This window comes from Rhinoderma darwinii, chromosome 2, assembly GCF_050947455.1.
Source record: "Rhinoderma darwinii isolate aRhiDar2 chromosome 2, aRhiDar2.hap1, whole genome shotgun sequence".
Classification (NCBI taxonomy): domain Eukaryota; kingdom Metazoa; phylum Chordata; class Amphibia; order Anura; family Rhinodermatidae; genus Rhinoderma; species Rhinoderma darwinii.
Window position 1 is genome coordinate 406769199 of NC_134688.1, and position 24276 is coordinate 406793474.

At 41.9% G+C, this 24276-nt stretch overlaps 1 protein-coding gene across 2 annotated transcripts in view; it reads left to right on the top strand.

The window, feature by feature from the left end:
- Positions 1 to 23896, top strand: part of NCBP3 (nuclear cap binding subunit 3) — a 30653-nt gene extending 6757 nt beyond the window's left edge. The window contains exons 3-13 of one of the 2 annotated variants that reach the window (XM_075854145.1): positions 1307 to 1412; positions 2836 to 2961; positions 4396 to 4515; positions 6432 to 6535; positions 9425 to 9533; positions 9832 to 9931; positions 11618 to 11715; positions 13687 to 13957; positions 20191 to 20336; positions 21610 to 21780; positions 23372 to 23896. In XM_075854145.1, coding sequence (XP_075710260.1) covers positions 1307 to 1412; positions 2836 to 2961; positions 4396 to 4515; positions 6432 to 6535; positions 9425 to 9533; positions 9832 to 9931; positions 11618 to 11715; positions 13687 to 13957; positions 20191 to 20336; positions 21610 to 21780; positions 23372 to 23607 — 1587 coding nt within the window. In that variant the 3' untranslated portion in view covers positions 23608 to 23896. The remainder of the gene's footprint in view (positions 1 to 1306; positions 1413 to 2835; positions 2962 to 4395; positions 4516 to 6431; positions 6536 to 9424; positions 9534 to 9831; positions 9932 to 11617; positions 11716 to 13686; positions 13958 to 20190; positions 20337 to 21609; positions 21781 to 23371) is intronic. The other variant, XM_075854146.1, reaches the window with a different exon arrangement.
- The last annotated feature ends 380 nt before the right edge of the window (positions 23897 to 24276 follow it).

A 24276-nucleotide genomic window follows, 5' to 3' on the forward strand; every position in this document is an offset into this window, starting at 1 on the left:
TTATTTAGAAAAACGATCATTTTTGACGGAGTTATGACCTATATTAGCTTTATGCTAATGACTTTCTCAATGGACAACTGGGCGTGTTTTACTATATGACCGAGTGGGTGTTGTACAGAGGAGTGTATGACGCTGACCAATCAGTGACCAATCAGCATCATACACTTCTCTCCATTCATTTACACTGCAAATAGCGATATAGCTATATCGCTATGTGCAGCCACATAAACACACACTAACGTTACTGCAGTGTCCTGACAATGAATATACATTACCTCGAGCCAGGACGTGATGTGTATTCAGAATCCTGACCACTGTAGCGTCTCTGTGAGTTACAGCATAGCAGGCGTAGTCTCGCGAGATCTCGCTGTGCTGTAACTCACAGAGACGCTACAGAAGTGGTCAGGAATTCTGAATACACATCACGTACTGGCTGGAGGTAATGTATATTCATTGTCAGGACACTGCAGTAGCGTTATAGTGTGTTTATGTGGCTGCACATAGCGATATAGCTATATCGCGATCTGCAGTGTAAATGAATGGAGAGAAGTGTATGACACTGATTGGTCAGCGTCATACACTCCTCTGTACAACGCCCACTTGGTCATATAGTAAAACATGCCCAGTTGTTCATTGAGAAACTCATTAGCATAAAGCTAATATAGGTCATAACCGTCAAAAATGATCGTTTTTCTAAATAAAAAACACTGCTGTAATCTACATTATAGCGCCGATCATATCATGTACAAGATAGGCCACTTATAGTCTGGTGACAGAGGCTCTTTAAGGCCTTTTCAGGCCGGTCATTAAGGGGTTAATGTGGCTCCTTCACAGTGTTTTCTTGCACAGTGACACACCCAGCCACCAGCAACACAGCCCGATTTGTTCTTTGTATTTTTAGGGGTCCCATGGTTTGGACCCTCCCCAATCATAATGTTGTGGCACGTCCCACCTGTATGCCATAACATTATTTGGATAGCACTGCTTTGCAGATTAGAAGTGATAATCTGACAATGTGACATGACATAGTGGTGACTTGGGTTGGTATGGTCAGGATCTTTCCTCCAATGAGTGATCTAATAGTGGAAACTGTGTGACCCGTATTAAGAAAAATAATACATTAAATAACCATTTTTCATCCTCCCTGTAATGCATTCATCGTGATTGAATGTGTTTCATTTCTTTGTAATGACTTGTGAAGTAACTATTGATCTAAATGAAATTGCTTTGTTGAGCGTACATGCCGACCATAGCTATTTCATGAGGGTAAATTGCAATTTCTTTGCGGTTACTTCTTTTCTGTCAGGAAGCCATTGAAAAAAAGGAGCAGCGAGCAAAGCGGTTCCATTTCCGTGCAGATGTCAAAGATAATCAAAAAGATGTTGTATTGGATCGCGAGATGATGAGAAAAGGTGAATATACTGTCCTGTAATATCTATAGCTGTGTTAACGCTTGGGAAAATGAGTAATAATACTTTTCAGTTGTGTGATTAGGAACCTAAATATTTTGAGGGCCTCCAATAAAAAGCGCTAGCGCTTGTGAACCTATTGTCTCTGCTGACAGAATGGAAATCCTGCTCCATATTTCAGCGTGTAATATCGGGTTTCCTAGGCGGTGACCTACCATTATGTTCATGTGTAAGCGATGTTCGCTCACCTGTATGTTTAGGTAACTCAATTCTGTGGAAGCGATCCCTAAGGAAATGGTTAAGGCTTGTTAGACTGCTGCCATGCCTCCGTACGTGTTACTAGGCCAGGACTCCACACGCTACATATTCCCTACCGTCTCACCTGAGATTATGTTCTTGTGTCGTTGCGTTACACTCTCTTAAGGTGGCCGTACACGTTAGTCTTCTCCTGACTCCCCTATAAACATGAATGCTCAACCAAGTGTGTATATTTATATCAATGGGGAGAGGGGTATAAGACGCTGCCCGACACACCTGTCCAAAATGCCAGATCCCCCCCCCGGACATCTGACCTTGGTGGAGAGTCTGGTGTCCCACATACAGATTAGATATTTGTCTGATACTGCCAAAATCAGCAGGTTTGAGTTCTTTCTACTGTATATGAGCATTATAAAGGCTATGTACGCTTTTGAGGCCAAAATATTTTTTTAATTTTTTAAATCAATGTTATCGTTGTTAGCTGGATCCCGGGTGTCTGAGACACGGGATCCAGTTTTCACCTGAGCAGTCAGTGCAGCTTACCTCACAGAATCGGCTTCGACGGCACGCTACTGCTTCTATGTATACAGGATACATAGAAGCTGTATCTAAAAAAAAAAAGTAACAAAATTGTTTAATAAAAAAACATTTAAAAGCTGTTTAAAATGAAATAAAACATTGATTTATAAAAATAAAAAAAATAAAAAATTCGTTTGGGCATCATAAGTGTACGTACCCTTTTAAGGCTCTATTCATATTGAATTTGCAGTGTCCGCTAAGTATATGCGCCAGGAAATATTTCAGCACATACGTCAAACCTAGCCATAGTTTCCCATTCACCTGACAGATGCCAAAATCGTGTCTTTATGGCATCTGTCGGGCTAGTACACATTGGTATAACTTTTTTCAGCTGTGTGGAATATTGTAGTTGACCGTGCTCTTCAATACGGAGGCATCCAGTGAGAAGACGTATGCTGTGGTATGTTTTTTGTTTTTTTTCAATGCAAACCAATGGGCGGTGTATGTCACTGTATTCCTATACAGTAGCATACATCTGAGGTATATGTGCTGTGAATGCAGTGTGAATAAGACCCTAACATAATTCTATAATTTTTACAGGTTTGAGGAAAATATAAAGAAGAAAGTGTTAACGTTTAATGTCTTTCAGCCATCCCCAGTGTTCGTCTGGAAACCGTTCATGTTAGTGGTGTGGATGACATGAGCACAGACGATATATTTTCCTTCTTCAAACAGTATCCGCCTGGCTACATTGAATGGCTGGATGATACCTCTTGTAAGTTGATACATGTCCAAGATGGTTGGGCTGGACGACAATCAGTACGGCGGCCATTAGATTTCCCACAGGCTTTATCCACAGTTCAAGACTAATAAACCCCAAATTTGCCTAGGAGATGTAGAACTACACAGACTTGAGTTCGGAAGTTACAGTAATATTAACAGGCGCTATGTAATGCTACATTATAAAGAGAAAATTTCTAGGCAGCAGCAACGCTCCCCAGCGATGACATTAAAAAAAAAAACTGGTCAGCACGCGGACCTATGCAATTCAATGGGGCTATTCACACGTCCGTCTCCCTGCATGTCCTATTTTGGTCCATTTTTGCGGACCACGTCACCCATTGAAGTCAATGGGTGCGTGATAAACATGGACAGCGCACGGATCTGTGTAATGTCAGTGTTTTTCACGCACCAGTTGCTAAAGAAATGATAAGAAGAAAACAAAAAACGGGAACGCTGATGCCGCACGGAACCGAAATGCATGAAATACGTTCCATTTTTTTGCGCACTCATAACGGACACGCTCGTCTGAATAAGCCCTTAGTGTCAGTTTTTTTTTTTAAAGTAGCAAGGCCACTTCTCATAGCAGTGTGGGAGGCATGTCTTCTTTTGGGCCAGCATGGTCTTCCTCCAACGTCATCCACCCCTCCCCCCTTCCCCCGCCCAGCATGTGCTTTACATCTGTCTGTGAGTGCTATTTATACTCTATCGCTGTTGGTAGACAAATTGTTGTTACAGCCTCATAGAGCAATAGTTAGTCAGAAGTTTTGTGTTTAACTCCTTAACGACCGCCCACCGTCTTTTGACGGCTGGCAGTGCAGGTTCTTCGTCTTGTACTAGCATACAAGAGTATGCTAATACATAAGTAAAAAAAAAAAAACGTTGTAAGTGAAGTCCTCCCTTAATGAGATTCTAAAAAACTTTAAAAAAAAATAAATTAATAAATTTAAAAAAAGTCCCGAAAAAGTCATTATTTTGCATAAAATATATTTTATTGCCCCTACATTACATAAAAACCAAAAATGTACACAGATTAGGTATCTACACGACCGTAATAACCTGAAGAATTAATTTAATAGGTTATTTAGCGTGACACGTGAACGGGATAAAAAATACACAAGAAAACGACGCCAAAAAACGTTTTTTCCCATATTCACGTCGTAAAAATAATAATTTTTTTTACCCCAAACTGCAGGGAAAAAAAAAATTAAAATTTCTCCCGCATAAGCCAAGGCCTCATACAGCCACGTCAATAAAAATAAATAAAAAAGTTATGGCTGCTGAAAGGCAGAGAGGCAAAAACGTAAAAATTTAGCTGTTCATTAAGGCCCTGTTCATTGTTTTTTGAGGATGAGATTGGATAAAAAAAAGTATGCTAAAAATATTGCCTGTTTAGTGGTAAAATAAATGTGACAATTCTTGCTTCCAGGCAATGTAGTTTGGCTTGATGAGGTGACCGCGGCTCGGGCCTTGTTAAATTTGAGCGCCATGCCTACTGATGCTAAGAGCAAAAAAAGTAAAGAGGGCATAGCTGCAAAGTCCAAAACCGGTAAGTATCCTATTTGTTTCTGTTGCCAATTCTTCTTTATTTTGCTCTTTTTGGTGGATTATCCGTACGTGGACTGGGTCAATATACACTGGGTAGGTTTGAGCACCTGAGTTTAAAGATCCACTCCTGACAAAACTAGTACAGCACTTGAGATCGTCCCTTCAATCTGTCTCTTACGCTGCCATGGGCAGGGTCACGCTAGGCTTAAAGTGTAACGGTTACCAATTTTTGGGGTGTATTTCATATTCGCTTCTGAAATATTCTGTTGTGGCTTATAACTGAACACTAATGGACATGTCTGCATCAAGACGTTACACTTTCACTGAAAATGGCAATCCGATTGAGACTCTGGACACACCACGTTTTGGCCCTACATTTAGCGCATATGTCAGGAAAGCTGGCGTCTATGCTAAACTTGTCCTTTGGGCTCTGTTATCCCGATAGAGGCCAAGAGTGTACTTTTGGCGTTTGTCGAGTTTGTATACGTGAGTATTTTTTTTTGGTAGGAAATAAAATAGTATACTTTTTTTTTTTTTTTTTAAATGTGTAAGCCTGTGGGGGATGTATACCACTGTACGGCATGCGTCTCAGGCATATGTTTAATGTATACGTTATGGGCATTATAATATCTTTTCATGATGCATACCTTAAACGGATTTCATTATATTCTATGGTGACGGATGCCCAACAGTGGCATTCATCACCAATATACTCTACTGGTATCGGTTTAACGTATACGTAATGTAAAGGGGTCATGACCATTCATAACGTAGCCGTTAAACAAACTATTACAGTCTATGGCACTGTTTAAAGCACCCGTCACAGCCTATGTTTAGCACATGTCGGTAGCTTTTTCCGGGGTATATACGTCATTTGTGGGCATTACTCATTGTGTTCGCAGAGCCTAAAACGTAACCGTTAGAATAAGAAAGTGGCAATAAACAAACTACTATGCTACAAAGCAATCCAATACAAATCGTGTCGTTGCTATCGGAAACAAGGTATAAACGCCTTTAGTTTAAACCCTATTTTGTGATTTTGGTTGCCAATAGCAACACAACTATTTGATTGCTTTATATCCTTGTAGTTTGTTTATTGGGACTTGCTTATTTTATCTATATTTATGAAAGTTTACTCTTTCAGCGGCTGTTCTCATCTGCGTTAGAGGCTCCATTAGGGTTCTCCGTCGCAGATCCGGCAGAAATGACCGGAAACAATAGCGTAGTTCGCTGTGCTATTGTCACCAGTAAAACTACGAACATCCTGATGGAAAGCTGACGGAACCCATTAAAGTCCATGGGTTCTGTCGGCCACCGGTGGTGTCCATGCTGCAATGGAACGGTTGCATCCGGCGTTCCCTTGTTCTGCTCCTCTAAAGGAGCAGAACAACGTAGTGCCCTGACGCAGATGTGAACAGTGGCTACTACTCTCTTTTTTTAGACTTTCAATTTCAACCTTAAATTAGATATGTTTTTTCGTGTAACTTGTTCCATTTTTCAGTAACTTGTTCCATTTTTCAGTAACTTTCACTTCGGCATGATTCTGAATGAGTCTAAAGGCTGGAGCTGCAGTGATGACTCTGACCAATGAGATGCAGCACAGAATGTCAGATGACAATCAACCAAATAGCTGCTAAATGCGATCCTAAGGGGACTGGACAAGGGTGGAACCCCTAATGAATATTCATTTTTAGTTATTTTGTTAAGATACATAGATAAATTTTAGAACAGCTACAGTGTAAATTACAGCCACATAGTGCAGATTATATTAATGCATTATTTTTAAGCTGTTGTCCTCTTTGGACAACCCCTATACATTGAGCAGGTCCCCTGATGCCTAGGTAATCGCAGGTATTATTGCCAGGGAACCACTTGGCAAGTTATGGATTACACAGCGCTCGTGTTTTTCTCTCCCAGATAGATACGATGACAGCTCTGGGGATGAGACCGAAGAAGGTGAAGTGGATGAAGAGAACGCTAGTGATGCTGAAGAGGTGGCTGTAAAGAAGGTTTTGAGCACGGTGTGAATTCATAAACGCGTTTGTTACCATTTTCTCTTTCATGGCGATTTTCACATAAATAATAATCTGTAGCTTCACTACAATGAACTGTCAGTAGTTAGATTGTGTTCTTTGACTGAACTTTTGCATAAATATAAACTTTAGTATAACTTTGTATTTATTTTATTTGTCATCTAGGCCTTGTTTGTGCAGTTTAGGGTTAAGTGTTAAATTATGTTATGTTGCGAACGACCTAAAGTGTGTCTGCAGCGCAAAATGAAAACTTCTCCCCAAAACTCCCAGTACTGAATCCAAAGTATTTCTGTTCAGAGGCCGGACATATTTGTTATTTTGAAGGCCTTCCTGGAGGGACTAGTTGTTCCGATAATTGCTGTGTAAAAAGGGGAACGATCAGCAGATGAACGAGCAAGCGCTCGATCATCTGCTGATCGTATCGTTTTAATAAAGTAAAATATTATCGTTGCTGGCAGCGCATCTCCCTGTGTAAACAGGGAGACGCTGCTGACATGAAGATAATGTATGAGGACGAGCAATTGTGGTAACGACCGCTCGTCCCCATCCATAGCTCCATGTGACAAGAGCAAGCGAGCGCCAATCAACGAGCTGTCTCGTTTATCAGCGTTCGTTTACATGTACCAAGACCTTTAGGGTCCTCTTACGCTGCCCGATGTGGGCCATGTAAACGAGCACCGATCAACAAGACCGCTCATTGATCGGCGCTCGTTTGCTCCTTTCACGATGTATGGGGACGAGCGCTCATTACTGCGATCGCTCGTCCCCATACATTTCTATCGTGTCGGCAACACGTCTCCATGTTTACACAATATTTTAGGCTGCAAAAACCATACAATCAGCCGATGATTGAGCGTTTGCTCGTTCATCAGCTGAACGTTGCCGTGTTTACAAAGGGCAATGATTGGGAACGAGCGTCCTGTGAACCCTCATTTGCCTGATAATTGGCCCATGTAAAAGGGCCTTCACTCACTGCTGCCCTGCTTTATTATTGGATTCAATCCACCTTGAAAAATGTGCAGATCTGATAATTAGTTAGGGAATCGCTTATGAGGCTTTTCTCTAATAGTTTAACCCCTTAGTGACCAGTCTATTTTAAACCTTGATGACCAAGCTATTTTACATTTTTCCATCGTCTCATTACATGAGCTATAACTTTTTTTTATTTTTGCGTAGACATAGCTGTATAAGGACTTTTTTTGCGGGACAAGTTGTATTTTTTAATAGCACCATTTTGGCGTACACATAATTTATTGCTTAAAAGCAAAAAAAACAGCAATTTCGGCACTTTTTTGCGTCTTTAATTTACACCGTTTACCGAGTGGTATATTCGGCAGGTCGTTACTAATGCGACAATACCAAATTTATATGACTTTCTTATGTTTTACTACTTTTACACAGTAAAAACGCATTTTTTGCAAAATGATGTGTTTTTGTGTCTCCGTATTTAAGGAGCTATAACTTTTTTTTATATATTTCCGCCGATGCAGCTGTATGAGGGCTTTTTTTTTTTTTGTGGGACGAATTGTAGTTTTTATCAGTACCATTTGAGTACATGCAACTTTTTGATCACTTCTTTTTTTTTTTTTTTTTTTTTTTTTTTACACCGTTCGCCCGTTTTTTACACCGTTCGGGTTAAATAACATAATAGCTTTATATTTGGGGTCGTTTCGGACGTGGCGATACCAAATATGTGTAATTTACATTTTTCCTTTTTTTTTCATAATAAAGCCGTTTGTAAGGGGGAAAAAAGTGTTCTTTTTTTTGTCATTTACTTATTAATAACTTTATGAAACTTTTTTTTTACTTTTTTACTAGTCCCACTAGGGGACTTCACTATGCAATCGTCTGATCGCTTTTATAATACACTGCAATAATTCTGTAGTGCAGTGTATTACTGCCTGTTCATTTACAACGGACAGGCATATGTTAGGTCATGCCGGAGGCGCATAGCCTAGCAGGCATCCACTACAGGCTGACCTGGGGGCCTTTATTAGGCCCCCTCCTGCCATAGAAGACACTGGCACCCTGCGATCTCATAGAAGGGTGAGAGAGGGAGCTCCCTCCCTCTCTCCAAAACCACTTAGATGCGGCGCTCGCTATTGAGCGCCGCATCTAAGGGGTTAAACGGGCGGATTTCTATCAGCGAGCAGCGATGCCCCAAGTTCTCAACTACCTCCGGTAGCTGAGAACAGGGAGTTTTAACTGCTGCCGGCGCCACAGATTTATTCTGATGCAGCGCCGTGAGAAGGCGTATGCATCAGAATGAAGCCAGGTAGTGGCCGCCGTGAGAAGGCGTATGCATCAGAATGAAGCCAGGTAGTGGCCGCCGTGAAAAGGCGTATGCATCAGAATGAATCCAGGTAGTGGCCGCCGTGAAAAGGCGTATGCATCAGAATGAATCCAGGTAGTGGCCGCCGTGAAAAGGCGTATTGGCGGTCACTAACGAGTTAAGAAAATGAATGGTCCTTTGTTTCGATTATTATCAGATTGAGCTGTGTATAGAAACCCTTTCATACTGAAAATCCATGTTCTGATATCGGACAGACAAATTTTGATATTTTCACATGTATCGATGACATATCAGAAGGTAATTTTGATTAGATTTCCCATTTATTGTGGCTTCAGAGGTTAATTTGAAAGCAATTTGGAATTTTTTACACCTAAGGCAGTCTGGACACTGCTGATTGTGCCGTTACCATGAGCAGAAAAGAATGCGTGGGTATATTTTCAGATAAGAACATTCTCCTTTCAGTACCTGCTAGTGGTGCAATAGTGCGCTTATTCTACTCATAATATAATAACTGAAATAAAGCCGTTTTCCTGGAATATTTGAGTGCTGAAGAAATGCTGGTTAAATTTCTCCTTTTCATACAGATGGACACACTCTCTCAGGCAGAGCAAGATTCCCTAATGAGAAATGATATTCGGCTCTCCATGAAGACGATTAAGGGGAACCAGCTCATTATGAGGTTTGCTACCAAAGGTATGCAAGCTAAGAGCCCTGCCGGTATTCCCTTTAACTGTCAAGCCCGGTTAGCATGTGTCCTATGGTCATATTTTCAGTCCGTGTTTTTACCTCCATGACAGGAGTAGATTCTATCCGAGTATTGTTTATTCTATTATTTTGGCATCGCATTGCAGTTATTGTTTGTAAATAAATTAACAGCTGGAAGTGGAGCAGCTAAGTAATGTTTTGCTGGCACATAAAAATAATTTTCACTTGATTTTGTGAAATAGTTTGTATTTATTATTCTGTGCTTTTTTCTTTTTTTGTTTTATAGATGACAAGAAAGAGGAGGGCGCAGCGCAAAGAAGTCAATATTACATGAAGTATGGAAATCCAAACTATGGTGGCATGAAAGGAATCCTTAGCAACTCCTGGTACATGACATTTATGAAAACGTGTGAATGGGGGCTTAGGGCTTCGAATGGGTAATGTACATGGATGGACATTTTTCTCTTTTGCTAGTAAACGGAAAAGATGCCGCTGCAAAAGATCACAAAAATGTTGCCAACAGTCCTTATATAACAATGTACTTTATAGTATTGAATTAAAAACAGTTCATTAAGAGAATCTTTTCCGTATGTATACAATATTGCACTTTTGATGTGTTTTCTAGCAATATATTGTCCAGCTCATGTAACCAATATCGCCCTCAATCCTTCGCTTGGGTACCAATTGCCCAGGTGGCTTTTTTACATCAAACCAGGCGCGGGTGTGATATTCAGCATATTTCACTTTTGTATCCTGTCATTGCACCCTCGTCCGAAGCTGTCCATCTGAAAACGGGGACTTGAAGCCCCTTGTTCTTTGCATTTGGGGGGGGCTCTTAGAGGTTGCATCCCCACTGATCACTTTTTATGACCTGTCTTAATGACCATTTATAAAATGAAAAAAGTTAAAGGGAACCGGTCACTGGATTTTAGAGCACTAAACCATCAGCATATTGGGAATAGCATCCTGAACATGGGTACACCCTCTTTTAATTTTAGTTCAATTTGCAGTAGGCATTTAGGTCTGTGATGTTTAAAGAGAAACTCTAACATTCATATGAAATCCTACCCATCCCCTAGCCCACGTTATAACAGCATCCTTTTAGTTTTCCCCATGCAACACACAACCTGCTTTTTTAGAACAGACTAATCCAGTTACTGTATGCCATCATGGTTGTAGAAATCGCTCTGCTAGCTACATATCCCATGGTGCCTTGCCCATAGGGAGATGTGGCCAGATCATATTTATTGGAAGTTATATTCGTGTAAGTCATTCCAAATTGCAAGCAGAATCCTGGGGGATAAACAGCCGTTGGAAAATACACAGGGGAAGCTGCAGTGTGTGCTCTATGTTTTAGCATCCATGTCACAGCTAGTGAGCGTCAGACAGTAGAGTGAATAGAATAAAGAAATAGCCTTACGCCCTGGTTCTGATCCTGGTGTACAGCAGAATCTGTCTTGGCTTGGTTAGACTTCGTTCACATCTGCGTCAGGGCTCCGTTCTGACGTTGCGTCTGAGCTTTCCGTCACAATGGAGCCCTGACTGACACAATGGTGATTTTAATGGTGACGGATCCAGTACCGATGGTTTACGTTTGTCTCTGTTGCGCGAGGTTTCCGTCGTTTTGATGGAATCAATAGCGTAGTCGACTTAGCCTTACTTTCTTGACTCTACACGATTTATCTGCCCTAATCTTCAGGGGTCCGTTAGGTAAAGTATCCTCCTCAATGCCGGGTGCATAACAAAGCATTGTGGCATTGAGAACAGCTAAACTAGAGTTTCCCTTTTAATGTAAACTCTAATCACCTTTGTGATCAGGAGAAAAAAGTTTGTGGACATCAGGTGAGTCACTGCCTGTAGTACCTGTCATTTTGTCTATACAGAGGTCTGTATAAAGGCATGGCTAGTTATTTTGAGACTTGTCCCACAAGAACACCTAAAGAGTTCCTGGTTGCTTAATCTTTTGTGTTACACTTTATCTTAGAATTTACGTGATAAGAGATCCACAAATCTGTTACGTTTTTGTTTTTTTTTTAATTTAAAAAAGCATAAAAACTTTCTTGTATACGTAGGAAAAGGCGATACCATTCACGCCGTGGACAAAGAGATGTCACTAAGAAAAGGACGTTAATTGGAGATGATGCACCCGCCTACCAGCACCTTCATTCAGGTAACAGAAGATATTAGTTAAGAGTAAGTTAAGATCATTAATAGAAATGCCACCAATGCAAGCTTAGGCTCTGATCACACCTCATTTTAATCTCTACATTCAGTGTATACGTTAGCCATTTATTCCGGGAGCATTTCCCTAACGTGTGTCTATATATAGCATTATCATATGCAAATGGTTTTCAATAGAAAAAAAAAGATAAGCCGAACATGTACCGCCTGAATGTATGCAAAAAATAAACTCTTGGCATACGTCATGCTTATTACACCCTATGCATTTAGGGTATACAGTGCTTTTTCTGATGTATACCTCAAATGTAGCATAAAATAATATGTAAACAAAGTCTTACACTGTTTAGTACTGTCTGCTGTTTTAAATGTGTAAAGTAAGGCTGTGTTCACGTCACGTTAAGTGCCTACATTGGAGCTATACATTGGGTGGTTTACCGACGTATACTAGCCCTAGGGAGGCCAAAAGAACACTCTTTTGGCCTCTGCCCGGTGAGTGAAACTCTATGCATACGTTTGGTATATATGCCGGGAGATTTTCCCAACGTATACGCCAAACGCAGGCTCTTAATGTGATGTGAACAGAGCCTAACAGTGATAAACTAACAGACTCCAATAGATGAGCACCTCTTTAAAGAGGCTCTGTCACCAGTTTAATACTTCTCGATCTCCTACCTAATCTAATAGGCGCTGTGTTGTAGATAACTACTGTTTATTTATTTTGAAAACGTTTATTAGTGACAAAGTTCTGATCAATTTTACATTTATGCAAATCTTTTCTAAATGCCCAACTGGGCGTTTTTTGTTTTTTTTCGTTTCATCAAGTGGGCGTTGTAAAGAAAAGTGTATGACGCTGACCAATCAGTGTCATACACTTCTCTTCATTCATGTCCCGCTTTATTCACAGCACAGCGTTATCTCAGGACTGCTGCTGAGGAGGATAATCGTCCTGGAACGGCTGGAGGCGATGTCTGATCATTCTCCCGTCGCTCCAGTGAAGGAACTGCGAGAGTAAGTGATGTCACAGCGTGATCTTGCGAGATCGCACTGTGAATAAAACTGGGCATGAATGAAGTGAGGTGTATGACGCTGATTGGTCAGCGTCATACACTTTTCTTTACAACGCCCACTTAGTGAAACTAAAAAATAAAACGCACAGTTGGGCAGTTAGAAAAAATTTGCATAAATGTAAAAACGATCAGAACTTTGTCACTAATAAACATTTTTCAAAAAAACTAAAGCCGTATCTACAGCAAAGCGTTTATTAGATTAGGTAGGAGATAGAGAAGTATGAAACTGGTGACAGAGCCTCTTTAGATCAATCGACAATGGACTTATGGCCCTGTTCACACGGAGCTTTTTGCAGGCAAAAAGTTCTGCCTCAAAATTCCGTCTGGAATTTTGAGGCAGATTTTGATCTGCCTGCATGCCGTCAGCCTTGTTTTTCGCCCACAGCCAATTGAGCACTGCGGGCAAAAACGGCCGAAGACAGGGAACGTCGCTTCTTTTTCCCGCGAGCCGGTTTTACCGCTCGCGGGGAAGAAAACGCCTTGAAATGAAAGGGAGGCGTTTTCTGGCTTGATTTCCGACGCGGTTTCCGCGTCAAAAAAACCCTGTGTGAACAGGGCCTAATTCTCCAAAAAGAAGAAAAGAGTTGTTTAGTCTAGAATCGGTCTTTACTATTCTGTACAGAGAGAAAAACATTTTTTTGTACCATCACCAAGGGTTTTAATAAATTGATACACATCCGTTTGTACATGTAAATATATGCTGTTAAATAAAGCATAAAATATTGTGTAAACAGGATCTAGTGCTGATGTGTTAATATGGAATCACTATGCCAGAAACCGCAGCATTTTAGTATATGTTGCAATGCAGGTGGTGTTATATGTAAGAGATGAGCATTCAAAGCCCTTGGGCTCTGTAGCTTGGCTCATGGGTTGAATATTTGCCTGATGTGTAGGCCTGGTGAATGTTCCAGAGGAACCTATAGAAGAAGAGGAGGAAGAAGAGGATATGGATGAGGATGACCGTGTGGTTGTCGAGTACAGAGATGAGCTTCAAGCTTTTAAAAGAGAGCGGGAGGGGGCAAGGCGTTCAGCGGCTAGCACCTCAGACTCTGATGAAATGGACTATGACCTGGAGTTGAAGATGATCTCCACTCCCTCCCCAAAAAAGAGCATGAAGATGACCATGTATGCAGATGAAGTGGAATCACAGCTTAAAACCATAAGGTAAGAACCTACTTTATGTGATGTGTTCAGGGTGTTGTTGGGGTTACAAATAAGTAGTTGTGTTCAATAAAAAGGGCCTCCAAACATTGAGTTTACAAAAATAATTATGGACTAGTTAACGAGGAAATCTGAATGTGGCCGAAAAATCCAGGTATTTCCTCACTACCAAAGATTCGAGCTGACCATTGTGAACTACTGTCCTCTACAGAATTGCTACAATAGACTATATTCAATTTATTGGTTGCTGTTCAAAGTAAATGTCATAGTAGGTTTAGGAATATATACTGTAAATCTACGAAAGGGAAAATCTGATGAACTCATAAATGCAATAAGTCAAGGAAACCAAATAGGAATTGTGTGCTAATTGAAAAAGTATTTTCCTTGTCTCATTTTAGAACACCTAAAGTGATGTTTGTGTTATGGTCCCTTATTAACAGGTTCCCGACCGCTGGCCGTATTTATACGGCCAGCGGTCAGGGTCTCTAAAGTCCGGCGTATAGTATATATACGGCCGCACTTCAGAGACTGCACGCGGGATCGCGTGCACACAGCTCTATGCCCTGGCTGTTGCTAACAGCCATGGGCAGAATGTCAGGGGTCAATCTTTTGGCCCCTGAACATGTGATCGCTGTGACAACCAATCACAGCGATCACATGCATTTCTGCATAGAAAACAGTGTGCACGCGATCGCGTGCACACAGCCCTGTGCCCTCGCTGTTACCAACAGCTCTGGGCACTGGGCAGAGTATCAGGGACCAATCTGATGGTCCCTGAACATGTGGTCGCTGTGACAACCAATCACAGCGATCACATGCATTCCTGCTTATAAAACAGTGTGCACGCGATCGCGTGCACACAGCCCTGTGCCCACGCTGTTACCAACAGCTCTGGGCACTGGGCAGAGTATCAGGGACCAATCTGATGGTCCCTGAACATGTGGTCGCTGTGAAAACCTATCACAGCGACCACATTTGTTTTATTTTGACTTTTCTGGCAGTAAATCTCCTGCCTCTTTTCTTCTCCTCAAACATTGTTTCAGTTTGAGGAGAAGAAGAGACTCGAGAGAATTGCTGCCAGAAGATTACAGTCAGGGTATGTTCACACGGCGGGGGTCCGTAACGGCTGAAATTACGGGGATGTTTCAGCCTGAAAACATCCCCGTAATTTCAGCCGTACCGCCATGTGCAGGCGCTTGAACGCCGCGTCAATTACGTCCGTAATTAGCGCTGCTATTCATTGGAGTCAATGAATAGCGGCTCCAATTACGGCCAAAGAAGTGACAGGTCACTTCTTCTACGCGGGCGTCTATTTACGCGCCGTCAGTTGACAGCGGCACGTAAATATACGCCTCGTGTGAACAGACGAACGTCTGCCCATTGCTTTCAATGGGCAGATGTTTGTCAGCGCTATTGAGGCGCTATTGAGGCGCTATTTTCGGGCGTAATTCGGGGCAAAAACGCACGATTTACGTCCGTAAATAGGCCGTGTGAACATACCCTAACAGTTACAAAAAAATACAGTTACACTCTAAAACATTCTCTGTATAGATCGATTTCTATCTATCTATACAATCTATCTATCCATCTATCTTTTTTTCTATCTATCTATCTACCTTTCTTTCTTTTATTCTATTAGAATAGGCAGGTAGGGAGTATATAATTATATATATATATCCACATATATACAATATATATAGCAATAGCGGTTTATTTTTTTGTTAGCGGTAGTGTAGATATATATAGCAGTTAGTTTGTGTGTTTTATAAAAAAAAAAAAAAAATTTGTTGTGTTAGTGTTAGTTACGTTATGGCGAGGAAGTTGTTTAGCGCCGAGGAGGCATACGCCATGCTGTGGTCTGAGTCGGAGACCGCATCAGAGATGGCGTCCGAGATGGAACCTGTTTTAGGTAGTGACGATGACAGCGTCACTTCAGGTTCATCTTCAGGGGACGTTGTCCCTGATGCAGTCGAAACTGCAGAACATGAAAGCGCAGGGCCAAGTAGCGCTGTAGCACGGGACAGCCTGGTCCCTCCAGTCCAGGCTCTTGTATGGGCACCTGCCCCATCTTTTGGGCCTAGAATCCACGGATTTACGGCCACTCCTGGCATAACCGTGGACAATACAAATTTTGTCCAAATGGATTACTTCCATTTATTTATAACGGACGACATCCTAAATCAGATTGTCCACGAAACAAATTTATATGCCACGCAATATATAAGGCAGAAACCTTCATCCACCCATGCCAGAGATTGGACGCCCACCAATTTGCAGGAATTAAACAAATTTTTGGGGCTCACCCTAAATATGGGTATTGTCAAAAAGCCCTCCATTAGGTCTTACTGGTCAACAAGACCCGCCCAAGCCACCCCAGTATATTCTGCAGTAATGCCCAGGTCTCGTTATGAGACAATAATGAGGTTCCTCCACTTCAATGACAACGCACAGGCCCCCCCAAGTACCGATGCAAACCGGGATCGGTTGTTCAAAATAAGACCGCTAATAAATTCCCTGAATAATTTATTTCTGCAACTCTACACCCCTGAGCAGAATGTAAGTGTGGACGAATCCCTCCTCAACTTTCATGGCAGACTTAGCTTTCGCCAATATCTACCTTCAAAAAGGGCAAGATATGGCGTTAAGCTCTACAAATTGTGTGAAAGCGGGTCAGGATATACCACCGCCTTCAGAATTTATGAAGGGCGGGACCGCACAATAAATGTTCCTGGATGCCCCCCTGATCTTTCCACCAGCAGTAAGATCGTGTGGGAGATAATGCAGCCTCTGCTTCATAAGGGGTACCACCTGTACTGTGATAATTTTTATTCGAGTGTGCCCCTGTTTAGGCATTTGCATGCTGCAAGGACTGGGGCATGTGGTACCATGCGCAAAAACAGAATTGGTTTTCCACAGCAATTAGTGGGGAAGCGCATGGTAAAGGGGGACTCCTGTGCTTATGCATCTGAAGAATTGCTGGCGGTCAAGTTCAGGGATCGCAAAGATGTGTATGTGCTAAGCACGATTCATACCGCAGGAACAGTGGCAGTGAGGGAAAGAGGGGCAACATCGGACAAGCACAAACCAGTGAGCGTGTCCGAATATAACAAGTACATGGGGGGGGTGGATTTAAGCGACCAGGTTTTACAGCCCTATTTAGTAAAACGCAAAACTAAAACCTGGTACAAAAAGGTGGCCATTTATTTGTTACAGGTGGCAATCCACAACTCATTTGTGCTCTACAAAAAAAACAGAGGCAGAGACACATACCTGGATTTCCAGGAAAAAATTATTGAAGGCCTCATATTTGATGTTCAGGACACCCGATAATGCCCCCAGTCTGAGGATGTCACGCGACTGACTGAAAGACACTTCATCAGTCGGATTCCCCCAACAGCAACTAGAAGCAACCCCCAGAAAAAGTGCCGCGTCTGCAGAAAAGACGGGCACCGCAAAGATTCCCGATATTTCTGTCCCTCATGTCCCTCACAACCAGGCCTGTGCATTGAGCCATGTTTTAAAAAATACCACACTGTTCTGAATTATTAGATTTTAGTTAATTTGTTGAAAATATATTTGCCCTACATTACGTTTTTATTTTTCCCATGATTTTACTCCAAGGGTGAGGGAGGGAATGGGTGGGGGGTGGATGTCATGTTTGATGTTTTCTAAAGTTCATCTGCCGGAGAGCTCCATTTGCATTAACCTGCAATTTCTTATTTTAGAAAACCCCAAAAAATAAATTCCCATTATACCCCTAGATGAATATTTTGGGATTTCTGCTTCAAGAGCAGATATTTTGGAAGTGTTATAGCAACTCTGTTGAGTTTTGTAAAACCAGCTTTGAAAAAAAGCGATATGTGAAATAATCTTCTTCTATCCTCCGCCCTCCTACATCTCTATGTGATAAATAAGGCCACATATTTGGTATCCCCGTGCACGGGAGAAGTGGCAGAATGTGAACGGAGATTAATTTTGACCGTGGTCTATACTGTGTGTGAAAAATGCTGGTATAAACTGACGCATTTGCTAAAAAATTGCTAATTTTATTTTGATCCATCTTATTCAAGAAACTTTCAGAAGAAAACTGGACTGTCTAAAAATATGATAAACCCCTTTAAGGAAACCTTGTGGGGTCTACTTGTGTGAATGAAGTCATTTATGGGGTGTTTCTAATGTTTCAGCAGCATTAGGCCCACCAGAAAACAGTATGCGGCTATAAAATCAAATGCAAAATTCCTGGACCGAAAAGGCCAAAAAGCCTCCTTTTATGCCAAGCCCTGGCACATGCCCGCACAGCGAATAAGGCACACATATTTGGTATCCCCATGCACGGGAGAAGTGGAAGAATGTGAAAGGAGATGAATTTTGTCCGTGGATTATACCGTGTGTGAAAAATACTAGCCTAAACTGACGCATTTGCTAAATTCTTGCATTTTTTTCCAATTTTGCCCACTTTAGAGAAAAAAATAAAAATGATATATACTGACAAATGCCACTAAAACAAAGCCCTATCTGTCCTTTAAAAAGAGTGTAAAATTCAAAGATGAACTTTATTCACCTACAGAGTTATAGTCATCTAAAGAAGCGCATAGCAAAATTGTGAAATTTGCTCTGGTCATTTAGCTGTAAAACAGCCTAGTCCTTAACCGGTTAAATAAATTGCATTCTGAAAGTCTAAATGGGTCAACAATGTTTGTAAATCTGTTTAGAGATTAGATAAAGCTGCTAGGCCTTAAAGTTAAACTGTTAGTATATAAATGATTACACATTGTTCTAATTTTTTTTAATGTTTTCACAAGTCAGGAAATATTATAAATTAGATTCTAATTTATAACATTTCCATGTGCTGGTCAATAGAGGGAGCAATTCCCCAAATTGCAGCATTGGCATGTGGTTAAGCAGCCTCATTGCTTTATGCTGCAAAATTGGAGAAGACACACTCGCTCTAGTGTCCTCAAACAATCCCCCCGCCTTTCTCCTGGCTAGTGCCAGGAGAAAGGAGGGGGTTGAATGTCCAAATCTCCTACACCGTGTGCCGCCATTTTTTGAGCGAATGCACAGTGTAGGAGGATAAGATACAGTGGTAATCACACAGTATAACACGTACATACACAAACATAACTTTCCTGCTGCCTCCACTCCCTCCGCTCCTAGTCCTTGCTTCTGAACATACGGACGGAAGCCGCGACCGGAAGTAGTCATCTTACTGTCCGGCCGCGGCTTCCGGTCCACATGAAAATGGCGCTGGATGTCGCTCGGCCGAAGACCTTCCTTTTGGACTGTGTGGGAGCGGCGTACACTATAGTGAATGGAACGGCTCCCGTTCGCATTCACTATGGGGATGTATGTGCCGTATTCCATCTCTGTATGTGTCGTTAATCGACATACAGAGATGAAAAAAATGGCAGCCGCCATAGAGAAGTAAAAGAAAGAGAAAAAATAAAAAAGTAAAACACAAAAACACAAATAAATAAAATGTATTTTAATAACATACTAAAAGCAAAAACATATAAAAAAAATTTTTCGGGGCACCTTCCCTTTAAAGGGAACCTGTCACCAGCATTTTGCCTATTGAACTCTACTCACCCCTCGCTGGCCACTGCTGTCAATAGTTAATTGGCGTTATCCCGTCGCCTAAAGTTCTCCTCTCACCGTAAATAACGGTCTGCAAACATTTTGCACCTTTTATGGTAATAATTTGTCAGTCCCTTTCGTTACTCTTCTTATGCCCTGCGCACTGCCAAAAACTGGCCTGCCCTCAATGGCGAAATTTTGTCTCAGCACGCATGTGCCCTTCATGTATGGTCAGACACCCTTCCCTGCTTCATCAGGGCCTCAAATCTAGTTACTGCACATGCGCTGCTATGGTGTCCTGTTGTGCGCACGCATCAGAACAGGACATCGATGAGCAAGCACGGGATTTCGTGTGTGTTGGGGTGAGGCGAGGCTGTCAATCAAAAGTAAGGAGGTGGGGTTAACTCGGAAAGGCTTGAGGAATGAAGGTAACTCTTTTCAAACAAAGATATGACTCTTATTCTCAATAGCATACGGCACATGAACACTAAAAACCTGAATACTTAAGGTACAGAGCCTACGTAGAAGATAATTATAGGTTACATAAAAATGATTTTTCACCACTGCCACCAGGTTTTGCTGGTTTAATGCTGACAGGTTCCCTTTGAGGTGTCATTGGATATTATACCGTCAACCTCTTCCATTATTTCCTTGTACAGGAACTCGATGAGATCAGATTCTACTAGTAGCGTGAGAAACCGAATTGGAAGTAAAACCCATTCTGAGAAGCCGGCTGACATCCGGCTCTTACTGGAAGAAAAGAGACAGAGCAGTACAAGTAAACCGGCAACTGGCACAAAATCTGGTAAGAAGTCATCGTGCTTGTAGTAATGTTATAACATATACCGAAGTGCTGCTGGTAGACTTACTTTAACTCTGATTAAACTTCCAAGTATAGTAAATGAGGTATTTATAGGAAACCATACACTTTTCTAATACATATGAATTTTAGCCCCATCCGGGACATTTATGATTTATCCACAGGAAATCATACTTGGCTGAAGCGTGTGATTTCCGACCATGAAGAGGAACAGCTGAGCTACGCTGTTTCCGTAACTCCCATAATCGTAAAAGGCAGTTATGGAAAAAGCGTAGCATGCGAGCATTGCGGTTTCCGTAACTACTGTTCAGTTCTATGGGACTTGTGGAAATGGCGTAGCTCAGCGAGCTACGCTGTTTTCTTCTTCTTCATGGTCAGGAATCGCACGAGTCAACCGAAGCATAGAGATGGATTAGGGGGCCCAGTTCTAGAGACAGGTGGGGGTCCCAGAGGTGGGACCTTCATCTATCTGACATTTTATGGCATATCCTGTGGACAAATTTTTTTGTTCAGGACGCAGCGTATATTTCCGTTTTTCCCTCCCCGCTATCTGGTAACATAACTTTTTTGTTTGTTTCTATGTGAGGTCTTCCTTTTTGCGTTTTGAAATGCAAGCTTTTTTCATATCATTTAGCCATTATCCATTTATGGCGCAGGACGATAAGGGGTTAAATTACTGCCCGAATACCTTTCTTACACCAGTACAATAGTACTTCAACCAGTAGTAGCTCATAGATGAGTCGCATGTAGGCCATCCATGGGTTAAAGGTGTATTCCAGCCTAAAACATTTTTCACCTATCCACTAAGTGGGAAGGGGGGGGGGGTCTGACAACTGGGATCCCCTTCAGATTGCTAGGATTAAGATGGTCTCCTAACGAAAACAGGGTGAGTGGGGCAGCGGTCGAGCATGTGTCCGGCAGCCACATTCAAAGTCTATGGAACTGATGGAAACAGTCAAGTGCTGGGGGGATCAGGGCCTTTTCTTCTGGTGATCGGTAGGTGATAAATGTTTAGGCTGGAATACCCCTTTAACTGAATAAGACTAAGCATGGCATTGATCACATTCATTTGGATTGCATGACATTCAGTTTGCAACAGGATAACATGACCCAGGACGTGTGCCAGGCCACGTGACGGAACCATGATTAGTTGTTAGCAGAATATTCAGGACGCTTTAAAGGCATGCGCTAGCTTTACAGTTGTCTATTTAGCAGCAGAACTGTATTCTAGAATCTTTTTTTGGATTCCCCTATGCAGATGTGCGACAGAGACTCGGAAAAAGACCACATTCACCTGAGCCTAGGAAGATTTTGAGTAATACTCCAGTATCTCGCAGAGAACCCGTTTCTGACGTGCACAGCCGGCTTGGTGTACCAAAACAAGTGGAAGGGAAGGGACTCTACTCTGACAGCAAAGAGAAGAAAACGGGTAAGATGTTCACCACTTGTGCAGAGAACTCCAAATGAAGAACTGATTGTTCTGTACACCTATCATGTTACTTTGTTAAAGATGTACTGCAGCTCCTTCACTGTGTAATGGGAGTGTGTTAGCAGAACTGAGGTTACAGCTCCATTATTGCTTACTAGTTAAAAGGGTTTTCCCATAAACCATATCTGATCGGTGGGGGTCCGAACGCTGGGTCCGAAGATAGCGCTTGGCAGCCCCATAGAAATAAATGGTGCGGTGGTCGAGCATGTGCACTAACCCTCCATTCCTTTGGGGCTCCCTGGAATGGCAAGATAAGCTTGTTCTTGTGATCGGTGTGGGTCCCAGTGGTTGGACCCCCACCGATCAGATATTTATCACCTATCGTGCGGAAAGGTAATATATAATTATGGGAAAACCCCTTTAAATATGCACAGTGGATGTCATTCTGTGTTTTGCCGTTGTTGTCACTCGCCCCTAATAAGATAGGTTTAGCTCTTGTTTTATCTATGCATTAAGAAAACAAACTTAGAACATGTAAGGCTATGATTTCCACAATTGTCCTTCATTTCAACAAAGTCACTGTGTAACGGGACCGCCTAAGGGTATGTTCACACGAGGGCGTCCGTTACGGCTGAAATTACGGGGATGTTTCAGCCTGAAAACATCCCCGTAATTTCAGCCGTAACGGCATGTGCAGGCGCTTGAATGCAGCGTCCACTACGGCCGTAATTAGCGCTGCTATTCATTGGAGTCAATGAATAACGGCTCCAATTACGGCCAAAGAAGTGACAGGTCACTTCTTTGACGCGGGCGTCTATTTACGCGCCGTCATTTGACAGCGGCGCGTAAATTTACGCCTCGTGTGAACAGACAAACGTCTGCCCATTGCTTTCAATGGGCAGATGTTTGTCAGCGCTATTGAGGCGCTATTTTCAGACGTAATTCGGGGCAAAAACGCCCGAATTACGTCCGTAAATAGGCCGTGTGAACATACCCTTATTCTTGACATCGGTGTGTGGGTGCGGCTGGGTCCCCAGTGATTTTGATTTTCTAATATTTGAAGTTTTTTGTAGGTTCATTTTGATTTGATCGGTTGTGAGGTTCTGAAAATAGAGTTAAAATGCTGGTCTAGGGCGCAAGAGGGTGGTTAATACCTGGTGGTTTACTCACATACCCAGGCTCAGATGATGTATCCTGCGGTGTTCTGTCTCTGACAGGAAGCTGAACAAGGTGTGCACGTCGCTTTGATTTTTTTTTTTTTCTCCTGTCCTGATCTTACAGATCAGTGCTGGGCAGGGACTGAGAGAACTGTGCTGCTGTGAAGTTCTCCTTATGATCAGTAAGGAAACAGTCAGATCCCCCTGACCCCAGACTATAAGACTTAGACAAGTGTCTTATAGTCTGAAAAGTATGGTAATTGTCCTTCCTTTCCAGGTCCGGTGGCTTAGTATATATTGGTATTAGATCTTAGTATGTATGTTTTGGTATGGCTGTCATCTTAATTCGCTAAGGTACATTTAGATATTCAAGCATAATCTATAGGTATATTGCATGGAGTTAGATCAACCTTACTATTTGTCATCCATTGCAGGAGGCTTGTGGAATCGATTAGGAACAGCACCAAAAGACAAACCCAAAACTGTTGAGAAGGGACAGAAGGTCAGTGTAGCTCCAGAAGAAGACGACTCCGTGTTGCAGCAGGCCTGGGGAGCTTTAATTAAAGAGAAGGAACAGATTCGGCAAAAGAAAAGCCGCCTGGACAACTTGCCTTCCTTACAGATTGAAATCAGCCGTGAGAGCAGTTCTGGCTCAGACACAGACTCGTGATGATGATGATGATGATGATGATGATGATGATGATAGACTTGCATTTCTTGGGACAATGGCTTCCAGTAGCATGGCAGCAACTTGAAAATGTGCCGCTCCTGCCTTTGAGACAATTGTTTTATACTGAAGCTGAGACGCCAATCGTGGCAGCGGTGTTCTCAACAAGGCTCTACATTGATGTCTCGGTGTACCCGGGGATTAAAGTGTATTGGTTAATATGAAGTGTTTCCTTTTTTTATATCTTATGTAAACTTACTGTGAATGAGGATAAACATTTCATTTTAAATTATGGTTTTTTTTTTGGTTTTTTTTTACATAGAAGGGTCTTTTTTTAAACTTTTGGAGGTATTTCTCTGACGTGATTTCTGCTATATAACTCCCAGTGCCTGTGGCCTGTAATCATTGCTTGTGCATCTTCATCCTGAGTAAATGTGGTCCATAATAGAATTCACAATAGTTTTCTTTATTTAAAGCCTTATTAGTCGTGTGATCTGCAAACCACCATGTTTATCTTCTAGATACCTCACACATAGTACCAAGATTTGTTAAGACTAGAGATACGTAGTTCAAATGCATTGGGTAAATAACCCCATCATACCTGTATATAACCCACATTATTCCTGTATATAACCCACATTATTCCTGTATATAACCCACATTATTCCTGTA